The sequence below is a fragment of the Clinocottus analis genome, unplaced genomic scaffold (genome assembly GCF_023055335.1).
Source record: "Clinocottus analis isolate CAN_PGR_092001 unplaced genomic scaffold, fCliAna1.0.p SCAF_7, whole genome shotgun sequence".
Lineage (NCBI taxonomy): Eukaryota > Metazoa > Chordata > Actinopteri > Perciformes > Cottidae > Clinocottus > Clinocottus analis.
Genome location: NW_027176229.1, coordinates 12,310,368 through 12,327,956, shown reverse-complemented (window position 1 = coordinate 12,327,956; position 17,589 = coordinate 12,310,368). Strand labels below are relative to the sequence as shown.

The window sequence follows — 17,589 nt, the reverse complement described above, 5'->3', positions numbered from 1 at the left end:
ATACAAATATGTATGTAATCTAACTTTAGTCCAGGTCAGCTGTGTACATTGCGGTGTCAGTACAATAGGAGGATGTGGGCTTCACGTACAGAAACATCTGTAGCTGAATCTGGTCTAAATATTTAGTCTCCTTTTCTTTTCACATGTCCCGGATAAATCAAACCAAACAAGTCAGCTGTGAAAGTCAAGTCCTATTGCCCACTGAAGGCCAAGATTGAAACACAAATAGCTTGAATCTGCAGGCTCAAACCAAACAAGCATGCATGTTTTTACTCTTAAATGTATACAGATTTGTGAAGGTATGAAAGAAATGTGCGGTGGAAATTTTTGGAAAGGGGATGTTTATCTTTACAGTTTTTTAAAGACAGATATGATGTTTTCAAGCTGAGTGTATGACTCCAACCCTTCAATGACAGAACAAAGTGCAACTTTAAGTGTAACTCTCAACCCAATGACATGTATCATATCTGCAACACTAAATATGTGATGTTGTAGCTTGCCTTGGGATTTTTCATTCAATGGTGAGATATGAGGGTCATCAGGGAATCTGGTTGGATGATTTTTTTTGTTGCTAAATTGCTCAATCCGGGCTTGCAGGGTCAGGTAGGTCACCTTGGGACACCTGTTTGAGACCTGACAGCTGCACTGCCAAACAACTGAATTTGAACATATAATGGTTGTGATAAATTACATTAAACATTTAAATCTGATTGAAACTTAAAAATGTAACTTCATTTTAAATAGTTAAAAATGTATTTAGAAATACTTAAAAGCACAAATGTGCAATCTATTTCAGCAACAAACAAAGTTTCATTTTACTGCAAAAGACATTTCTTTTTCCTGTAAGCGTGATAACTTCTTTTTTTAACACTGCATTTACCTGCTTTTCCTGTTGATCTCAGTGAAGCATCACACATGTTTACACAAAGAAAGGTGCGATGAACAGCCCTGCTTTAAACAAGGAAACATAAAGCCTGAATGAATGCAAACAAAGAAGCTGATAGTGCCTGTGTGTTGTGTAAGGCAGCTGGATTGGACATATTTGGTAACTACTGTGGAAATAGAGTGGAAATATTTGGTAACTACGGAGAATAAAGTTGATGAAAAAATAGAAAAAAGGCTCTTTTTGTTCTTCATTCACAAATAACTGAGCTCTCCTGGGCTGAACCAGCACACATCCCTGCCATTTAACACAGAGCCCTGTAGTGTTAACGCTCAACCGCTTGACCGCTTGGCGGCGCTAAAGCCCACCGCTGCGTTTCCCTGTGCAGAAGAAGAAGAGCATGTTTGGTTTGCACCATTTGTACACACGGAAGCAGGAACCGGACCTAAACCAAAACGTCCAACCTGTCATCTTAGATTTGTCAACGCGGATTCTGGTGTGAGCTCAGAGAAGAGACCGATTAAATACATTTGTTTCGTAATTTAACTGGAGAGCGGATACACAATGAAGGCGGCTTTCTTGGTCCTCGCCACATTTCTGTGTTTCTGCTTGGTCAGAGGTGAGTGGAGATTTGTGTCGTTTTGCTATTCATGTCATCCTGCGACTATTCAGTGAAATGTTTGCCTCCCATGTAATCCCCACTAAATTAGCCCGTTACCGTTGAGCTAGTTGTCGCTGTATAACAACGTCACGTGTTTTAACTCAAATAATCTCAGGGCAGTGTCCCGTATCTTTAGCGTTGGCATCACTCCTATCAGTGCGTTTTAAATGTTGTTAGTTCAATTAATAAAAAAAAACATACCTGACCAAAAACTTAAGTCGGCTTTATTTTTGAGTGTTAGTACGCTTTTTGCAATAATACGTTTCTGAAACCAAACTATATACAAAACAAAAATCACGTGACACAAAAGACAAAAACTCTGATAGTTGTACTGGCTTTAATGTAAACGTTATATCCCCAAAATGTGTCGATCGATTAGAGTACCTGGGACGCCACGCCCTCATCCCACATCTACTAGTTTATGAGCCACGTTGCTAAGTCCTCTTTCAATTCAATTCAATTCAGTTTATTTTGCATAGCCCAAAATCACAAATACAAGATTTGCCTCGGAGGGCTTTTCAATTTGTACACATAACATCCGTGTCCAAGGATCAGAAAAAACTCCTGAATAAAGATAGTAAAAACCCTTTCGCATGGAAAAAGGGGAAGAAACCTGAGGCAGAGCAACAGAGGAGGATCCCTCTTCCCGGATGGACAGAAGCAATCGATGTCATGTGACCAGAATGAGCAACGTAACATTGTTACAGCACATCACATGAAGTTGATGCAAGAGACATTACTAACCAATTTGAATATCACAAAAAAGTAGAATAAAAGTTTTTTAAAAAAGACAGAAAAGTAATGGAGACAGGCGTGTGTCTATCTTATAAAGCCTTCACATTAACATGATTTAATATGCTCTAATTGTTATCTTATTGTACCCAATAACTGCTGTGGATCAGCGCTAGAGTGTCTTCCAATCAGAATATCGGTGGTTTGATTAAATCCATGTCACTTTACCCCGAATATTTCCTGAAGTCTATGCCTTCAGTGTATCATTGGGTAGGTGGCACCTTGCATGGTAGCCCCTCCCATCAGCGTATAAACGGTTGAATTGCATGTAATGTTAAAGGGCTTTGAGCGGTCAAAAGAATAGAAAGGCGCTATACACAAGTCCATTTACCATTTAGTAAAAACTCTATTTTTCTTTTCTCTTTTAATTTACAGGGACTCCAATGCAAAATTCACAGGAGCCTAGAGAACTAAACGCAACTCAAGAAAATACATCAAAGCTGTCGGCTAACGCTGCCAATCAATCAACAACATCCACTACAGTTGCTGCAGACGAACCAGCAAATTTTGTAAAAGCTAAAGGATTACCAAGTGAGACTGAATTAAACAAACTGTCCATGAAAAACATTACGCAAACACTAGCAAGGACACAAAGTCAGACAGAGAAGCTCGTGGGTGTTAACCCTAACGAAACGCCAAATGTGACTAATAAAGAGGAAGCAAATGAAGCTGACGAAAAGAAAAACAATGACAATGTGAGCACACCCACATCTGGCCTAATAGATGTGAAAGTACCACCCAAATCTCCCCCAGTTAACAATGTAATAACACCTGAAGAGTCAGGAGGGAAAGTCAAGGAGACAGTGGCAACAGACACCAAGAAAGATGAGCAAGCAGAAGATAAAGGCCAGAAAGACAAAACACCTTTAGAGGACAACACTGTGGACCAACCAGAAGAAGAGGTCGTCGAGAAAGTCAAACCAGTAGAAGAGGATGGCAAACATAGAGTAACTGGAGAGAAAGTTCCATATGACCAAACTGGTATAAATGATGAGGAAGAAAGCAGTCATTTCTTTGCCTACCTCGTCTCTTCAGCTGTGCTGGTAGCAGTGCTTTACATAGCTTACCACAACAAGCGCAAGGTAAATGTCTTCACACCTCTTTGCATTATACTTCCTGGGTTTCCACTGACTCAGATTTGTGTTGGAAATATATTGGGTGCGTGTCAACAATTTGTGGTCTGTGCATTCTTGCAATTTTTTTTTTGATTTTTATGCGCTCAGGTCTCCAATGTATATTCAATGGAATAACTGGAAGATAATTTAACTAAAACTAATCTTTACTGGTTTTACAAAACATAAAGAAAAAACATTTGGGTCGGACTGAGAGTGTAGAAATGTCATACTTTGTCAGCTTCTGAGTTGCAGATATCATTTTGGGCCCAAACAAGCACATGACATCTGCAAAGAACAATGTTAAAAGAATAGTTTGACGTTTTAGCAGTGCACAGCTGATCGACCCAGAATGTGCAGGTAGAAAATCCACGGCCCGCCACTGCATTTAAGGAAAGTGAGGATTTATTTTGTTTCTAAAAGAGATTCATTCTCTAATATGTGTTTAGTTAAATTATATCCATATTTGTTTTGTTGATGAGGCTTCCATAGGCCAAATCAGTTGAAACCATACAAATATTCTTTTCTCTTTTCTCCAGATAATTGCCTTTCTTTTGGAAGGAAAGAAATCCAGATCCACACGTCGCCCTAAATCTACAGAATACCAGAAGCTGGAACAGCAAGTAAGTTGTTGATATAAAGAAAAAAAAACCTCCCCCCGCCTTTTTAAAAAATGTTTTAAAAAAAACAAACACATTTTGAGTTTTGAAATATCTCCATTTTATTTCAGATGTAATCTCCAGTCATTCTCTTGAAGCTGAATGAATAACGCAGCAGAATACATTGGCGAATGTGTGAGAAGAGAGTGATTGGATACGTTAGATATTTCCCTGGTCTCCTCTGCATTGTTTTAACCTTGTGTTAAATGGACATTCTTCTATTTTATACCTTTAGATGCTTATCGTATGACTATGCAGACGACACTGTTGCCTTATTGAGGAAATTAGTGAAATGCAGTGAAGGTAAAATAAGCATGCTGTTTTTGCACTTGTGTCGTTATTCCACTTGTAAAGCAATCTCGTAATTTGACCTGACTAAGGTCCGGACTCAGGATATTTCAGTAGCAGATGAAAATATTAGCTGGTTGGTTTCCAGAACGCTAGTGATTGCACTGTGCATTAAATAAGCCATTGGATTCTTTGTAAAATACAGTGTACAATTTCTTTGAGGTTGTTATAAATGTCTATGTGATGAATTGTATCAAAAATGTATCACAGTGGGATTTCTGCTCGTGCACATAACCATGTGGTATTGGCCAGATGAATGTAGGGACCTTTATTTTTAACTGCCAGAAGGCGGAGACTTAAACATAATGAAATATGTGCTTATAGAAATAGTTTTTGGAAAAGCCAATTTGCTTTCCTGCTGAACATTTGACGAGAAGATCAATACAACTCAAATATTTCCAATAAATATAATATAAAAGGTGGCATGTAAGGGATTCAGAGCATTAACATAGCAGCAAACAATTGAACTCACGGCTGCTGCTCTGCACTGCCCCCCTTAAGGCGAATGCAGCTGATTGAATTGGTGTCTTTGCTGCTGAAGCATCGGACCTAAGCTCAGTCGTTGTCATGTTGTCAGCTGCTGAGGGGGCAATAGAAATGCTCTCAATCTCTCCTTTAGCATCTTAACACTACAGCAAGCGTCCGTAAGAGCAGCCGAGCATAAGGACTGGAAACGGGGGGGAAGTGGAGCCCAACTCTGTCCAAAGGTTACAAAAGAATCCTTCCAGCACCTTTTCAACTTCACTCATTAACGCTCCTCATTTAACTGTGGGGTTGGGGAAATGAAAATTATATTTCCCAAAATGTTAAGTTAAGATGTTAACTGAATTGTTTTGTCGAGGTGTTGGGTTCATGTGCAAAGGCCTCTTAATTTATTTAAGTTTAAATGTCATGTAAAGTGTGACCCGCATTAAAATGTTGTTTCTCTAAACTGCCGGTCTGGTTACTGTCTGGCTGCTCGACACCTCTGTGGCTTCTTCTTTTGGATAAACATCTCTTGGTCCACTTGCTGCTTTGCATTTAGACATTAGTCTGAAAGAACATCAGTTGTATTTGTCAAGAGCTGTGTAATTACATAACTAAGTATAATATTTAAGTTTGTTAATAGCCGTCCATAAAACACAACCTGATGTCCATCAAGACTTTCATTGTACATGTGCCTGAAGAACCAACGCCGATGAGTGCTGATTCTAAAATAAATACTTTTTGTACTTTCTAGTCTTAAATTAGTTTGATTGCTTTTCTGTCTTCAGTGCTATTGTGCTTTATTGATGGAGGGCCTTTCATACACAAGCCTCAACCTTAAATTCAAAACCTTGCAAAGATTAATTAGACAAACAATAATAGATTAATTGACAGAAATTACAACCTATGGAATTAATATATATTATTGGTGCAAGTTGTACTGATACCACTCCACTGCAGTTTTATGTAGCAGACAGTAAAGGTGGAGCTTGTTTACCTACTTCAGATACAGTTGTGTAGTTTAGTCCAGTGGTACCAACTGAGGGGTCAGAAGCATTTGAAAGGTCACAAGCTAGATCTAAGCTTAGGTAATGCAGGGAAGAAAACTTTTTTCTGCTTTTTGTGGAATATGGGATAGTTTTATCTCTCTGTAAACACTTGTGAAATCTAGTGCGAATCACTGTTTTGTACAACTGCTAACAACAAATGTTACAAGGGGCCTTCATTAGACACTATTTTCTCTGTAAGGGTGAACACACTAAAGAGCTGGGGATGCATGTTTTATGTCGTTATATTGCTAAACTTTAAAAAAAAACAAAAAAAACACTGCTAACTAGCTGTGGGGTAAATGCATTGAAGTCAGGAGCACAATATTTTCCTTTGAGATGTAATGAAGCTCATTAACTCATCAGCGAGTACACACAGCCTTTATGTTTTGTTCAGAGGACCAAACAGCAGTTTATCAATGCGCATGCGACACACAATACTGTACATTTATGTCCAAGCATTGTTCAATTGTTAACACTACCCCTACGAAGCAGTGTATTGGTTTCTTCACAGTGGCATCATGTTTCTGGCCTCCTGCTCGTAAATGTCTGGTAGCTCTCCCATGGAGGAGCAGACCATTCGGACAGAAGTGCACCCACGGAGCTCCATCTCATAGCGGATGAGCTGTTTCCAGAAGCCGTTATTCGGCCTCACGACGGGTCGACAGGTCCTCACCCACCTGTGGGCCTCCAGGAGAGACACCCCGCGGTGCTTCATGAGGTAGGCCATGCACAGGGAGGCGGAGCGGCTCACGCCGGCGTTGCAGTGCACCAACGTGCGGCCCCCGTGCTCGGCAGTGAACTGTATTTTATCCGCCACCTCGTCGAAATGCTCGCTGAGGGGAGAGCCCGGCGAGTCCGAGAGCGGGATGTGGACGTACTCCACCTCGGGATGCAGAGGGCAGCGGCTCTTGGTCTCAGTGACAGTCACGATGCAGTTTATCTTGCACCGCGTCAGCTGGGCGGAGTCTTTAGCCGCTCGGCCATTGCTGAGGTAGAGATGGTCGGTGACTCGGCACAGGCCTGACAGACCTGCAAGACCCGACTGATGCATACACGACGTGAAATACCCCGCTGCGACGTGGAGGCACGGACTGCGTGTAGAAGATGTCGTGCAAGAATGTTGTGAGAGTCCCGGTTCGCTGATGCATGTAAGGCAACTCCGGAAGGACAAATTTGTGTGCGTTCACACGCTATCGCCTCCTTCTGGGAGGGGTTTCCACATACGGTGTCTTTCCGTCTCGCTGGTTAGCACATACTATGACAAAAACAAAAAGATATTCGTAAAATAAAAGCTCGACCTTACTTTTTATTTTATTTAGTAAGAGTTCTTTCCCTGATTTTCTTCACTTCATTCCTGTTTTTTTGTTCGTTTAAGAAGCACTTTTGCAAATTTGATTTTAGTTCGTATTTATATACACGTTGGTAATGCGTGTATTCAAACCATAACAGAAAAAACGATTAGTACAATAATAAGACACCGGAGCTCAATGGGAACAATTACTAAGCAAAATGTACCAACTGTAAATACTAAAACATTATCAGTGCTTGGGAAACAAAACAATGATACGTTATAGATGCTACTATTAACCCCCTAGATTTTAAGATGGGTTACATGAGAACATTTTACTTGCTGATGTTCAAGAAAAGGTTACTTGGTTGCCAAAAAAAAAACAAGGACTAATCCTCTGGAGGAAACATGAATTTAATGGAAATGTTTATACATATGTGTGTGTGTGTGTGTGTGTGTGTGTGTGTGTGTGTGTGTGTGTGTGTGTGTGTGTGTGTGTATAAATGAGAGGGGGGATTATTTGATTAAACTTGTTGATTGACATTAAATACATATTTCTAAGTCAAATGTTTGACGTGTCCACCTTCACATGGCTTCTATCTTTGGGTTTGGGATTGTTGGTTAGTCATAATACTGCATCAGTTAAGCCAGTGTACATATAAGATATAACCATGGCACATGTAGTTAAGTTGTTTTGTATTTTGGAAGATTGATAGCTGTTCAGTTTTTTAACAAGTGTTACAGCATCTGGTCATCAGTTCCGAAATGTACAGTTGCATTGTAATGATTTCTAAGCAATATATAATGTAATACAATAATATTATGTTTTATTACACTTCAGCTGGCTTCTTGACTTTAACATGAAACTTCATCAGGTGACTCGTCACTGGGCTGGACTGGCTGCTTCATGGCTGACAGCTGGTTCCTCTTCAGCTGATCCAGAAGCATCTATAACTCAAGCAGCTGCTGCTCCATCGTTTGAGCGAGGCATTTTTATAATACTGTCACAGGAGCAAGAAGCCTGTGCTCTTTATACAAGAGACCATTCTCCTTTATCAACCTCATTGCCAGAAGGAAGATCCTCTTCCAAGTTTTTAATTGGGGATCCCAGCATTGTGTTATGGGACAAAATATGACCATCAATCAATGAATCATCCGAATAAAACTCTGTCCATTCTTTACATTTTCATCCAATCATGCATCTATTCAACCATACTCATACCGGACACATAGTAAGTAACTTATTGTAAGCTGGTGTCCATCTGGGCTATTGTGATGAAAGGGTCTGAAGAGCGTCCTCAGGAGTGATCCTCTTCTCTCGGTCGGTTTGGAGAAGGTATTTCAATCAGTTTTGTTTTTTGTCAATTCAGCATTTTGACAGTGCCTGCTTCACATCTGGGTGGCATATTCAGCCGAGAGTACACAATTCTGGGCATTACGTGCTGGGTTGACTTCACTCAATGAGGAATCTCATTTTTTAGCCATATATTGGGGAATCATCTGCATTTCAAACTTTTATTTTCAATTTACAAGGATATCTATCTTTTGTATGAAATCCCAGAATAACTCATAATACATATTATTATTTATTCTGGGATTTCCTACAAAATATATCCCAAAATGAAAACTATAGTGGTCCTTCCTCTCGCACCACCCTCAGGCACAAACATGCACACATCTCTAAATTTATTTCATCCCTCAAACAGTTGGGTTTGAGTTTTAAGTATAACAGCCACATGCAATACTGTGTGATGCATTTTGCCACTGTCAGCGTTTCTTCTAGTACCAGTAATATATTCACTCTCATACTTATTATCATCAGTTTATATATTTCACTTTCAAACATTAAAAAACAACTGTCTCAACAAGTGGACTGATTTAATTAATGTTTCCTTCAGAGGATTAGTCCTTGTTTTTTTGGCAACTAAGTAACCTTTTCTTAAACATCAGCAAGTGAAATGCATGTATTTATGTTAGTTGTCCTCCTGATGATCCACCAGAAGGCGTGGAGTAGATACATTTGGGTCATACATATTACAAGATGAACAAACAAGCAGAACACCTTCAAAATTAATTATTCAACCCATTAGTTACACTTTAAGATTAGCTATTTTCACTGACATTAATGAAATTTGAAATTAATCATCAGGGCACATCTAAAATATGTGGTAGTATAGTGTATTTTTGTGCTAATATCCCATTTCTACTATATATGTGTGTGTGTGTGTGTGTGTGTGTGTGTGTGTGTGTGTGTGTGTGTGTGTGTGTGTGTGTGTGTGTGTGCGTGTGCGTGTGTGCGTGAGTGCGTGAGAGAGAGAGAGAGAGAGAGAGAGAGAGAGGACATACAGGATAACTGTGTGTGTTGTGCTTGCATGTGGTTAATTCAGTTACATAATATATAACATGCATACACCATGTGTATAACATGCATACTCCATGTTTAACGTAAATTACTGCAGAATAGTGTCTTTAGGTTTCAGGGTGCTGCTGTGTACTGGTGGTGCCTGCAGGCAGTCCTCGGTTGCCCAGGAAACACAGATGGTGGCTGAAGGGCGCGCGTACAAAAGACCATAAACCTGTGGAAGCAGCTGGAGACCGAGACCACTGATTAATTCAGCTCTGCGCAGTCCTTCTTATTCAAAGACGTCTCTGTTCTCTTTAATACCTCCCATCCATTTTCTTTGTCCCGGGGCTTCCGTCTCCACTTTATCCTGTTTTCCCCGGACTGGTCTCCCGTCAGTGCGCAGCTGTTGTTGGCACTCCCACATCTGCTCGTCTCGGCTCTGCGGCCATGCAGACGACGTTCCGCCGCGGCTCGAGTAAATGCGTATATCGTGGAGGTCCGGGGGGCGACCAGCCTTCTCTTGCGGGCTGATCACAGCGCACACAAGGCATGCATTTGCAAGTTCGGCAGCGCCTTCAGCATGGAAGAAGCACAGACGGAGAAGAAGAAGAAGATCTTTTCGCGTCGCCTGATGCTGCAGATCACTGGTAGGAAGAAAAAAAAGACCACATAGTAGATTTTGTTCTATTGTGGTTTTACATTCAACGATTTATTGTTGCCCTATACGATGAATCTGTTGTCAAACTATGAACTCGTTTAATTTCCTGCAGAGGAGGGCCTGGTCCTCTTCCCAACCTACATTGCAGGCTTTATGAATATTAAAATATACATATTTATAGAAAAGCTATTTCTGGACACATGGCAGATTAGATTGATGGTTCATTTCATAAAGGTAGGCAGTGCATTATATATATGCCTATAGCCATACGTGGTCTTTCATCTCCAGATAGACAGTATATCCATAGCATGAGCTGCAGCCACTACACTGTATTTTTTGTGCTGTGCTTGTACAACATCCATCTCAGAGAAATTAAACTTAAGCTATATGGTTTCAACTCTAAAGTACTGATTTCATGTAGTTCCATAATATAAAGTGAATATAAAGCAAAGTGGATGATTGAATCCCCCAAAAGGGATGCAAAAACACAGTGAATCATCTAGTGATTGGCTGTACTTTTTCAGTGTGTCTTTATCTTTTAGGTTACCTTGTGGGCGGTGTTAATGGATTCATCTACAGAGCTGCTGACATGTCACCAGTCAGGACACACTGGGAGGATCCAAATCGGAACGAACAGCAGGACAGGTTATGTGTACAGGCTGGATTATATTTATGAAAAAAAACACACGGGAGGATAGTTTTTAATTGCACAGAATATCAGATGTAGAATTTAGTAGCATTAGTCAGTCAGATAACTGATACTGTAACGTATGTCTGTTAGTAGTAGGTGTATTCATTTGTCTTTAACAAAAAGCAGTAGGAGAAACAATAATTCAGAAGTACACGTAATCCCTGGAGTATCTTGGGAGGACGGTTGGGTTGCGTCCCACTTTTCTGCTGCTTTGTCTTGTGTATTCTTCTCCAGTTACACGGATGAAGGAGCTGACTCGCTCTGGACCTCACAGCTCCATCGCCCTCCGCTGTGCTGCTGCCTCACACACTGGTAAAGGATTTGACAGTAGATTTACACCACTGTGACTTTCATTCCTCTCATATTCACTTTACAGTCTGCACTGTGACTTGTTATATATGAATATAAACTGCAGAGACGATTTTTATGGACTCTTATCTTGCTTTTTTGCCCGCATCCAGGATTTGTGTGTGTGTGTGTGTGTGTGTATGTGTGTGTGTGTGTGTGTGCGTGTGTGCGTGCGTGCGTGCATGAGTGTGTGTGTGTGCGTGCGTGTGTTAAGCCCCTGTGCCTGCTGAGAGTGCAGATAAATGGGGAGCAGATAGAACATGGGAGATTAGTTATGTGTTAAATCGCTGCCATATTTTCAGCTATATACTGCTACACTTTTCCAGGATTATGGTAAAGAGGGGAGATGAACCAACCTGAAAGTGGAGACCATGACCAAATCAGATTTAGCATAATCATTTTTTTCAGATTCGTTATTCCACATTATTCAGGATTATACTGGAAATAAATAGTTTGAACGTTTGTTCGACCAGGACAAAAATATCTTCAAAAGCGTGTCATGTCCAACTGGAATGTGTTCAACAGGTGTTAAGAATGAGACAATCAGAATATTATTACTGTATTTCTGCCTTTAACAGCTGTCATGTCATTTCTCAAGCAGCAAGCGATCGATGCATGGGGCGTCATCACTGATGTCCAGACCCTCGGAAGGAGAGGATCCATGTCCGAGTGTTTCCCTATAAGAGACAACTTCTGCTGCTTTTGTGTATCATAAAAAGGGCTTTGAAGAGTTTGAAATGACACTGATGCTTTGTAGACAGTGTCAACCTGATCAGCTTTTACAGGAAAGAATTTCACGGCTGGTGTTTTGAGTCCAAAATAATTTGCTGCAGTGTTCCTTCCTGTTTCAAATGTGCACATTTTCTGGGCTGTGAGTAATGCCCATATAGCTTCATCCACCCCCACAATCATGAGTGTTTTGGCTGATCTAAAACACAGACACTGCAGCCAACAAACACCTCTCACGCTTGTTTTCTTCAGCTCTTTTTTCCATGGTCACTGTTGAACACTTTGGCCACTTCTCCTTGTGTAGGCCCTCTTAATTCACCAGAAACAATGTTTTTACATGTGTCTGTAGCATAAAAGCAAAACAAGTGAGAATGACTAGTTCTCTCACATTTTGAGAATGTGTAATTCACCCAGTATGTTCTTTGTTTGTCTTGAAACTTCTTACTTTGGGCATGAGACCAGTGACTTTTTTGGTTCTACAGTGTGTACTCTGTATTTTTACTGTAGCGTGTGGGCAGGTGTGTGCCAGTGTGTGTCTGCGTGTGTGTGTACGTGTGTTTGTGTGCATGTGCTGTATTTGGGTGTGTGTTTGTTCCTGTCCGTGTGCATGTGTCTGTGTGATAAAACACTTGTGTAATTGGCCTGAAACTACAACCTGCTTTTCAGTGGATTTCTCATTGCTGCACAGATTTAAAATGACTGAATCTCTCTTCTTTTAACACGTTGAATGCACCAGACAAAGGATAAAAACATATTTACAAATGATTCTTAGCATTTGTTCATTAAAGTACCAGTTAGGTGGGGGTTCTTGTGACCTCGATAATCACAAGAATGACGCTGGAAATTAATGGTGTGTAGTTTTCTGAATAATGCCTAATGGCATTAATTAAACTGTCCCTATGGCTACTGCCCCATCATCTGATACTTCCGCAAATTACCGCAAATGCTAATAATGATGTGCAAATAGCTTTTTACCCAGGTCTGGATTCTACTAACAATATCTGACTAATATCTAACAATACTAATACCTGCTAACAGTCGGATGACTACTAACCTGTACTCTGAATGCTGATGGCTGGCTTTGTTCTTTCTAACCCGCTGACTAACCCTCTGCTTTATGCCCGCAGTCCGATGCACATGCTCCTCTCTCATGAGCCTGCAACCCTTCTTCTCGAAATCACAGGCTAAGATGAATTATTTAAGAAGAAAATTTATGAAAACTGTCAAAGTAAGCAAGTCTAGAAGGGTTTCAGGACTTGGGAAGGGAAACGCTATTAACCACTTGATGGAAAGAGGAGGAGAATCAGCTGCTGATATCAAACTGGGTTGACCACATACTTTAGAATCCTCACAAAGCCGATTATGATCTGATCAAAACATAATATCACTCTACTGTGTCACACTTCACAGGCTAAATTCACATCTCCAGAGGCCGTCTTTCTGTCTCTACCTGTGTGGTCAACCCTTGCAGATGAGTGCCCGGCTTGTTGTCACCACAAGCCAAGCAAGCCTTAACTCCACTAATAACCTATTACGGTTCTGATACTAACAGTGGTGAGGCTGCAGACCCACCTGTTGCTCTGACTAACATCTGTGTTCCTTCTGAGGGAAACATCCTGATGTCTGTAATCAAATTATTCTGTCTCTTTGTTCTTCTTTTATTATATAAAAGTAGGCCTTTTGGCTTATTAAATGAAAGTACATGGAAGCTTTTATCCAAAATAAATAAAGTCCTATAGGTCTAACCGTGTCAATGACATGCTCATCAGAAATCCTTATAAACATACTAACATCTGCTCATGTTAAATTAATAGGTACTAACCAAATATACATTAGCTCTCTGCAAACTAACAAACTAACCCACTAATAAACTAATAATCTAACAAAAACTAAAATCACTAACTTTGTGCTCAGTGGCATAATTAGTGAAGCACCCTGTTTTAAGGAGTTGCATCACTTATTGAATGTCCTAACAGAAATAAGTTTTTTAAGAATGACTTATTGATGTGCCTGTCTGTGTGTGTGTGAAAGAAAGAGCACACCAGTGTGTGTGTGTGTGTGTGTGTGTGTGTGTGTGTGTGTGTCTGTGTGTGGTGTGGTGTGTTTATTCTCTTAAACAATATATAAATGTATTAATGCAGATTATATTTATAAAGCAGTTTTAGCCGAATGCATCCACAGTGACTGACTACTGTGGTCGTACTACTGAGCACCAGGATACACTCCTTAAACCCTTCAAACAATACACTGTGTGACGTATCATGGATGTAAAGAAAAATAAAATGTTCTGTGCTATAATGCTAATTTATCAGTTGTCCTTTTACATGCTATTGTAATAAACAATTTTCACTGATAAACAAAACATGTTTTATTGTATCATCTCTTTTTTCTTTGCTTACAGGACAAACTGCAACTTACACAGTCAAATACAAAATATCTTATGCAGAAAAGCATCACGATTATCCACAGCAACATCAGGAATTGTAGAGTCTTGTCCAGTAACATGTTTTTTTAACCAAGCAAGAGCATTTGAAGTGTCCAGGAGTGTTATTATCCTAAATAACGTATTTACTTTCTTAATTCTTGATTGCTGGAATCATATTGAAGATCGATTGATGTCACAGCTTGTTCAGCAAGTGTTTTTTTTTATTCAAAAGCGGTACGAGTTTTGGTTATTTACATGTATTCAACACTTAGTAATCTTTTTAGGTAATGCAATTAGATCACTGTGTCACGTCTGAATAATATGTTAAAATCTCCTAAACAACAATGCGGTCCTGATATATGTTGCCACACATTGATGGAAATATTTCAGGATTTTGCATAAAGTGTTACAGCAGGGGGCAGCAACTCATCAGATCAGAAGATTGTATGTTCCTCTGGTGCAGCTACCCTGCATATTTGCAACCAATTGACACCTGTTTGCAGCGGTGCAATGATTTCACTGTATTAATTTTATTTGGATCTTACACTTTATATAGTTAATGGTTTGTGGTTTCTTGCATTTCTGATTCACTTTTAACCCAATATTTATCATGGACTGTGTTTTGGTTGTTGAAAGAATTACATCGGTGTCATTTAACATACAGGTGAGACACTCTTGGTTGGCAATGTGGTAACAACATCAGCATATGTAAAAGGGTCTCATGAAATATGCAAAAATAAATGGTCATCCTCCTCCATTGCTTCACACAGAGGGGGCTCTGCTCCGCGTTTCAGCCCGATGTGATCCAGATGACGGGGGTTCCAAAGGTAGGAGCAGCGGGGCCCGAGGTCTTCATGGGTCAGCTGTAATTCACCACAGAGCTCAGGGAGCAGAGTCCCCTCACAGAACGGTGAGGCTCCATTTAATGTCTTGAATATCACACAAACTCCAGTTCAAAGGCAGGTATGTTGGGATAAAAAACATTAATCGGCTTAATAATGATCTCTAGTGGACGGTTTGTTTCACCATTCTTTGAAAACAAGCCAATGCTCCAGTTCACTTGGACGCCACAGAAGCATGTATGGCCGAGAGAGAGAGAGAGAGAGAGAGAGAGAGAGAGAGAGAGAGAGAGAGAGAGAGAGAGAGAGAGAGAGAGAGAGAAAAAGAGAGAGAGAGAGAGAGAGAGAGAGACAGAGAGAGAGAGAGAGAGAGAGAGAGAGAGGGACTGAGAGGGAGACAGAGAAAAACAGAGAGTGAGAGAGAAGAGGTAGAGACTGAAGGAGAGGGAGAGAGAGAGGGAGAGAGAAGAGGTAGAGACTGAAGGAGAGGGAGAGAGAAGGAGAGGGAGAGAGAAACATAAGTGGAGAAGAAACATAAAAACATAAATAGTTTCACAATTATCTCAACCATTCAGATTTTGTGGAGATTTTACCAAATGTGCATTTCTGTTTTACTCTCTGAAAAAAAAAAGAACGAGGAATGTCTGTGCACAAGTGCATATGTGTGTCTGTGTTTATGTGTGTGAACCAGAGGCCGCTCTCTGTAACCAGAGCCTCCATCACAGGGAGGATGTCTGCTGAAATAACAGCTCTCTGCCTCCAACGGAATTTGTCTGTAAGCTGTAAAAGATGGCGAGGGAGAAGAAAAAGTGAGCTTGCGAAGTATTTGTCTCTGTGGTGCTGTAATCAGCAGCACTCGGCCTTGAAAACAGTCAATCCGCTCAAAGCCTGAATAGAGATTGTTCTCCCTGTAGGTGTGTGTGCGTTTGTGTGTCTCTGATTGTAGTTTAAATGAAGACTTGTGACTGTGGAATCTACTGTTGAGGCTATTTTCATTTTTCCTATTTATTTAAGCCTGCTCCACATTCATTGGCGTTGATTGTTTAAGCTTAAACAGTCCATACCGCCCATGTATGTTTGCAAATGCACTCAAACCACAGTGTAATATCGGGGTGATATCCTTTTTTGAAAATGTACCGGGACCTCCTTGCAAAATGTGAACTGCAAGCTCCAAAACAAATTCCACTGAAACAGTGAAGTGCTTATTGTAAATAGGTCTCACACAACTAGTTGTTAGTCATCTCTTGAAGACGCAGGAGTTTTGAAGAAACTTGAAGCATACTAATGCAAAAAAATAAAAATAAAAATACAGTTAAAAAATAGAAATTTACAGCCACAAATGAATTTGTAGTGTTTTTATTTTTTGACAGTTGCCCGTTTATTCTTGTATCATAAAGTTAGCCATTTGTTATCTGCTATGTAGCAGATATAGACATAACCCGGAGCTCATGGCCAGTACTAGCATTATTTTGGGCCCCAATACAAGAGCATGGGATGGAAATGGGGAGCAGCAGCATTTAGGTCAGAGGTTGCAGGTCTTTAAATGTACAATAGAGGCTTTAACGCAAGGGCAGAGGGAGTTCACGAAGATGGTTTGCAAATTTTCAAAACATTCAAAGCGGAGGAAAATCCAGCTAATCTCTACAAACAGGAGAATCTCTGTTTTAACCAGCCTGCAGGTTATTCAGTTTACTGAAACATCCAAGAACTCAACGTCTGTACCACGGGGCATAATGTTGTTAAAGTATGTTCTGAAAATCTGAGAACACAGTTTCTTGCTCTTCTTTATTTTTATGTGAAATGGCTTTTTAGCAGCGCTGTCCCAAAAATACTTTCTTCTTTGCCTATTTATTTCTTGTCCTTCTCTCTCTTCTTCTCAACTTTTAAATCATCTTCCATTAAACCAGTCAACCCATGATCTACTTCCATTAAACCTTCTGACACATGATCTACCTGGTCACACCATATCCTCAACCGTTCCGTGTCTTTCTTCCAGTCCTGTTAATACTGTGAAAATGGTGATATTAGGTCAGACACCTGGTGCTTCCTAAACGCCTTTCTTTTCCCTGCCTGCATCCAACATTCAGAGACTAGATAAGCGGACAGTCGGAAAGGGCCAATCTGTCCTGTTGGCTGGTGAATGATGGACAGTAATTAAAAGTTAGCTAATAACCTCTTCACACCTGACATTTCAACAGGGAGGTCCTGGACACCATTATCTACATATAGATTAAACAGCGTAATTGGCAGCGAGATAGGGTTAGGAGGATCGCGAAAGGAAAAGGAGAAAAAAGAGGC

The 17,589-nt window shown here is 40.3% G+C and overlaps 2 protein-coding genes and 1 long non-coding RNA gene across 4 annotated transcripts; 2 read left to right on the top strand and 1 right to left on the bottom strand.

The window, feature by feature from the left end:
• The first annotated feature begins 1,291 nt into the window (after positions 1 to 1,291).
• Positions 1,292 to 5,578, top strand: tgoln2 (trans-golgi network protein 2). Its single transcript, XM_068604724.1, has 4 exons — positions 1,292 to 1,502; positions 2,712 to 3,418; positions 3,988 to 4,071; positions 4,179 to 5,578. The coding sequence occupies exons 1-4, from the start codon at positions 1,448 to 1,450 to the stop codon at positions 4,182 to 4,184; spliced, it is 852 nt and encodes a 283-aa protein (XP_068460825.1). The 5' UTR covers positions 1,292 to 1,447; the 3' UTR covers positions 4,185 to 5,578.
• A 753-nt stretch (positions 5,579 to 6,331) lies between these two features.
• zgc:153044 (uncharacterized protein LOC751678 homolog) lies at positions 6,332 to 7,171 on the bottom strand. Its single transcript, XM_068604725.1, has one exon. It carries the CDS (start codon positions 7,018 to 7,020, stop codon positions 6,475 to 6,477), a length of 546 nt encoding a protein of 181 aa, XP_068460826.1. The 5' UTR covers positions 7,021 to 7,171; the 3' UTR covers positions 6,332 to 6,474.
• Positions 7,172 to 9,613: 2,442 nt separating this feature from the next.
• On the top strand, positions 9,614 to 14,350 carry LOC137805058 (uncharacterized). 2 transcript variants are annotated; one of them, XR_011080195.1, is made up of 3 exons: positions 9,614 to 10,248; positions 10,784 to 11,262; positions 11,900 to 14,350. It is a non-coding gene; the product is annotated as an uncharacterized lncRNA (long non-coding RNA). The 2 variants fall into 2 exon arrangements; XR_011080194.1 differs by having other exon boundaries at positions 9,616 to 10,248; positions 10,802 to 11,262.
• The last annotated feature ends 3,239 nt before the right edge of the window (positions 14,351 to 17,589 follow it).

What these genes read in the sequence shown, in the direction of transcription:
- tgoln2 (XM_068604724.1), top strand. Translation starts at nt 1,448, where the DNA reads ATGAAGGCGGCTTTCTTGGTCCTCGCCACATTTCTGTGTTTCTGCTTG. An exon ending in GTGTTTCTGCTTGGTCAGAG is followed by an intron (nt 1,503 to 2,711) that starts GTGAGTGGAGAT and finishes TTTAATTTACAG; the next exon opens with GGACTCCAATGCAAAATTCA. An exon ending in CTTACCACAACAAGCGCAAG is followed by an intron (nt 3,419 to 3,987) that starts GTAAATGTCTTC and finishes TCTTTTCTCCAG; the next exon opens with ATAATTGCCTTTCTTTTGGA.
- zgc:153044 (XM_068604725.1), bottom strand. Translation starts at nt 7,020, where the DNA reads ATGCATCAGTCGGGTCTTGCAGGTCTGTCAGGCCTGTGCCGAGTCACC.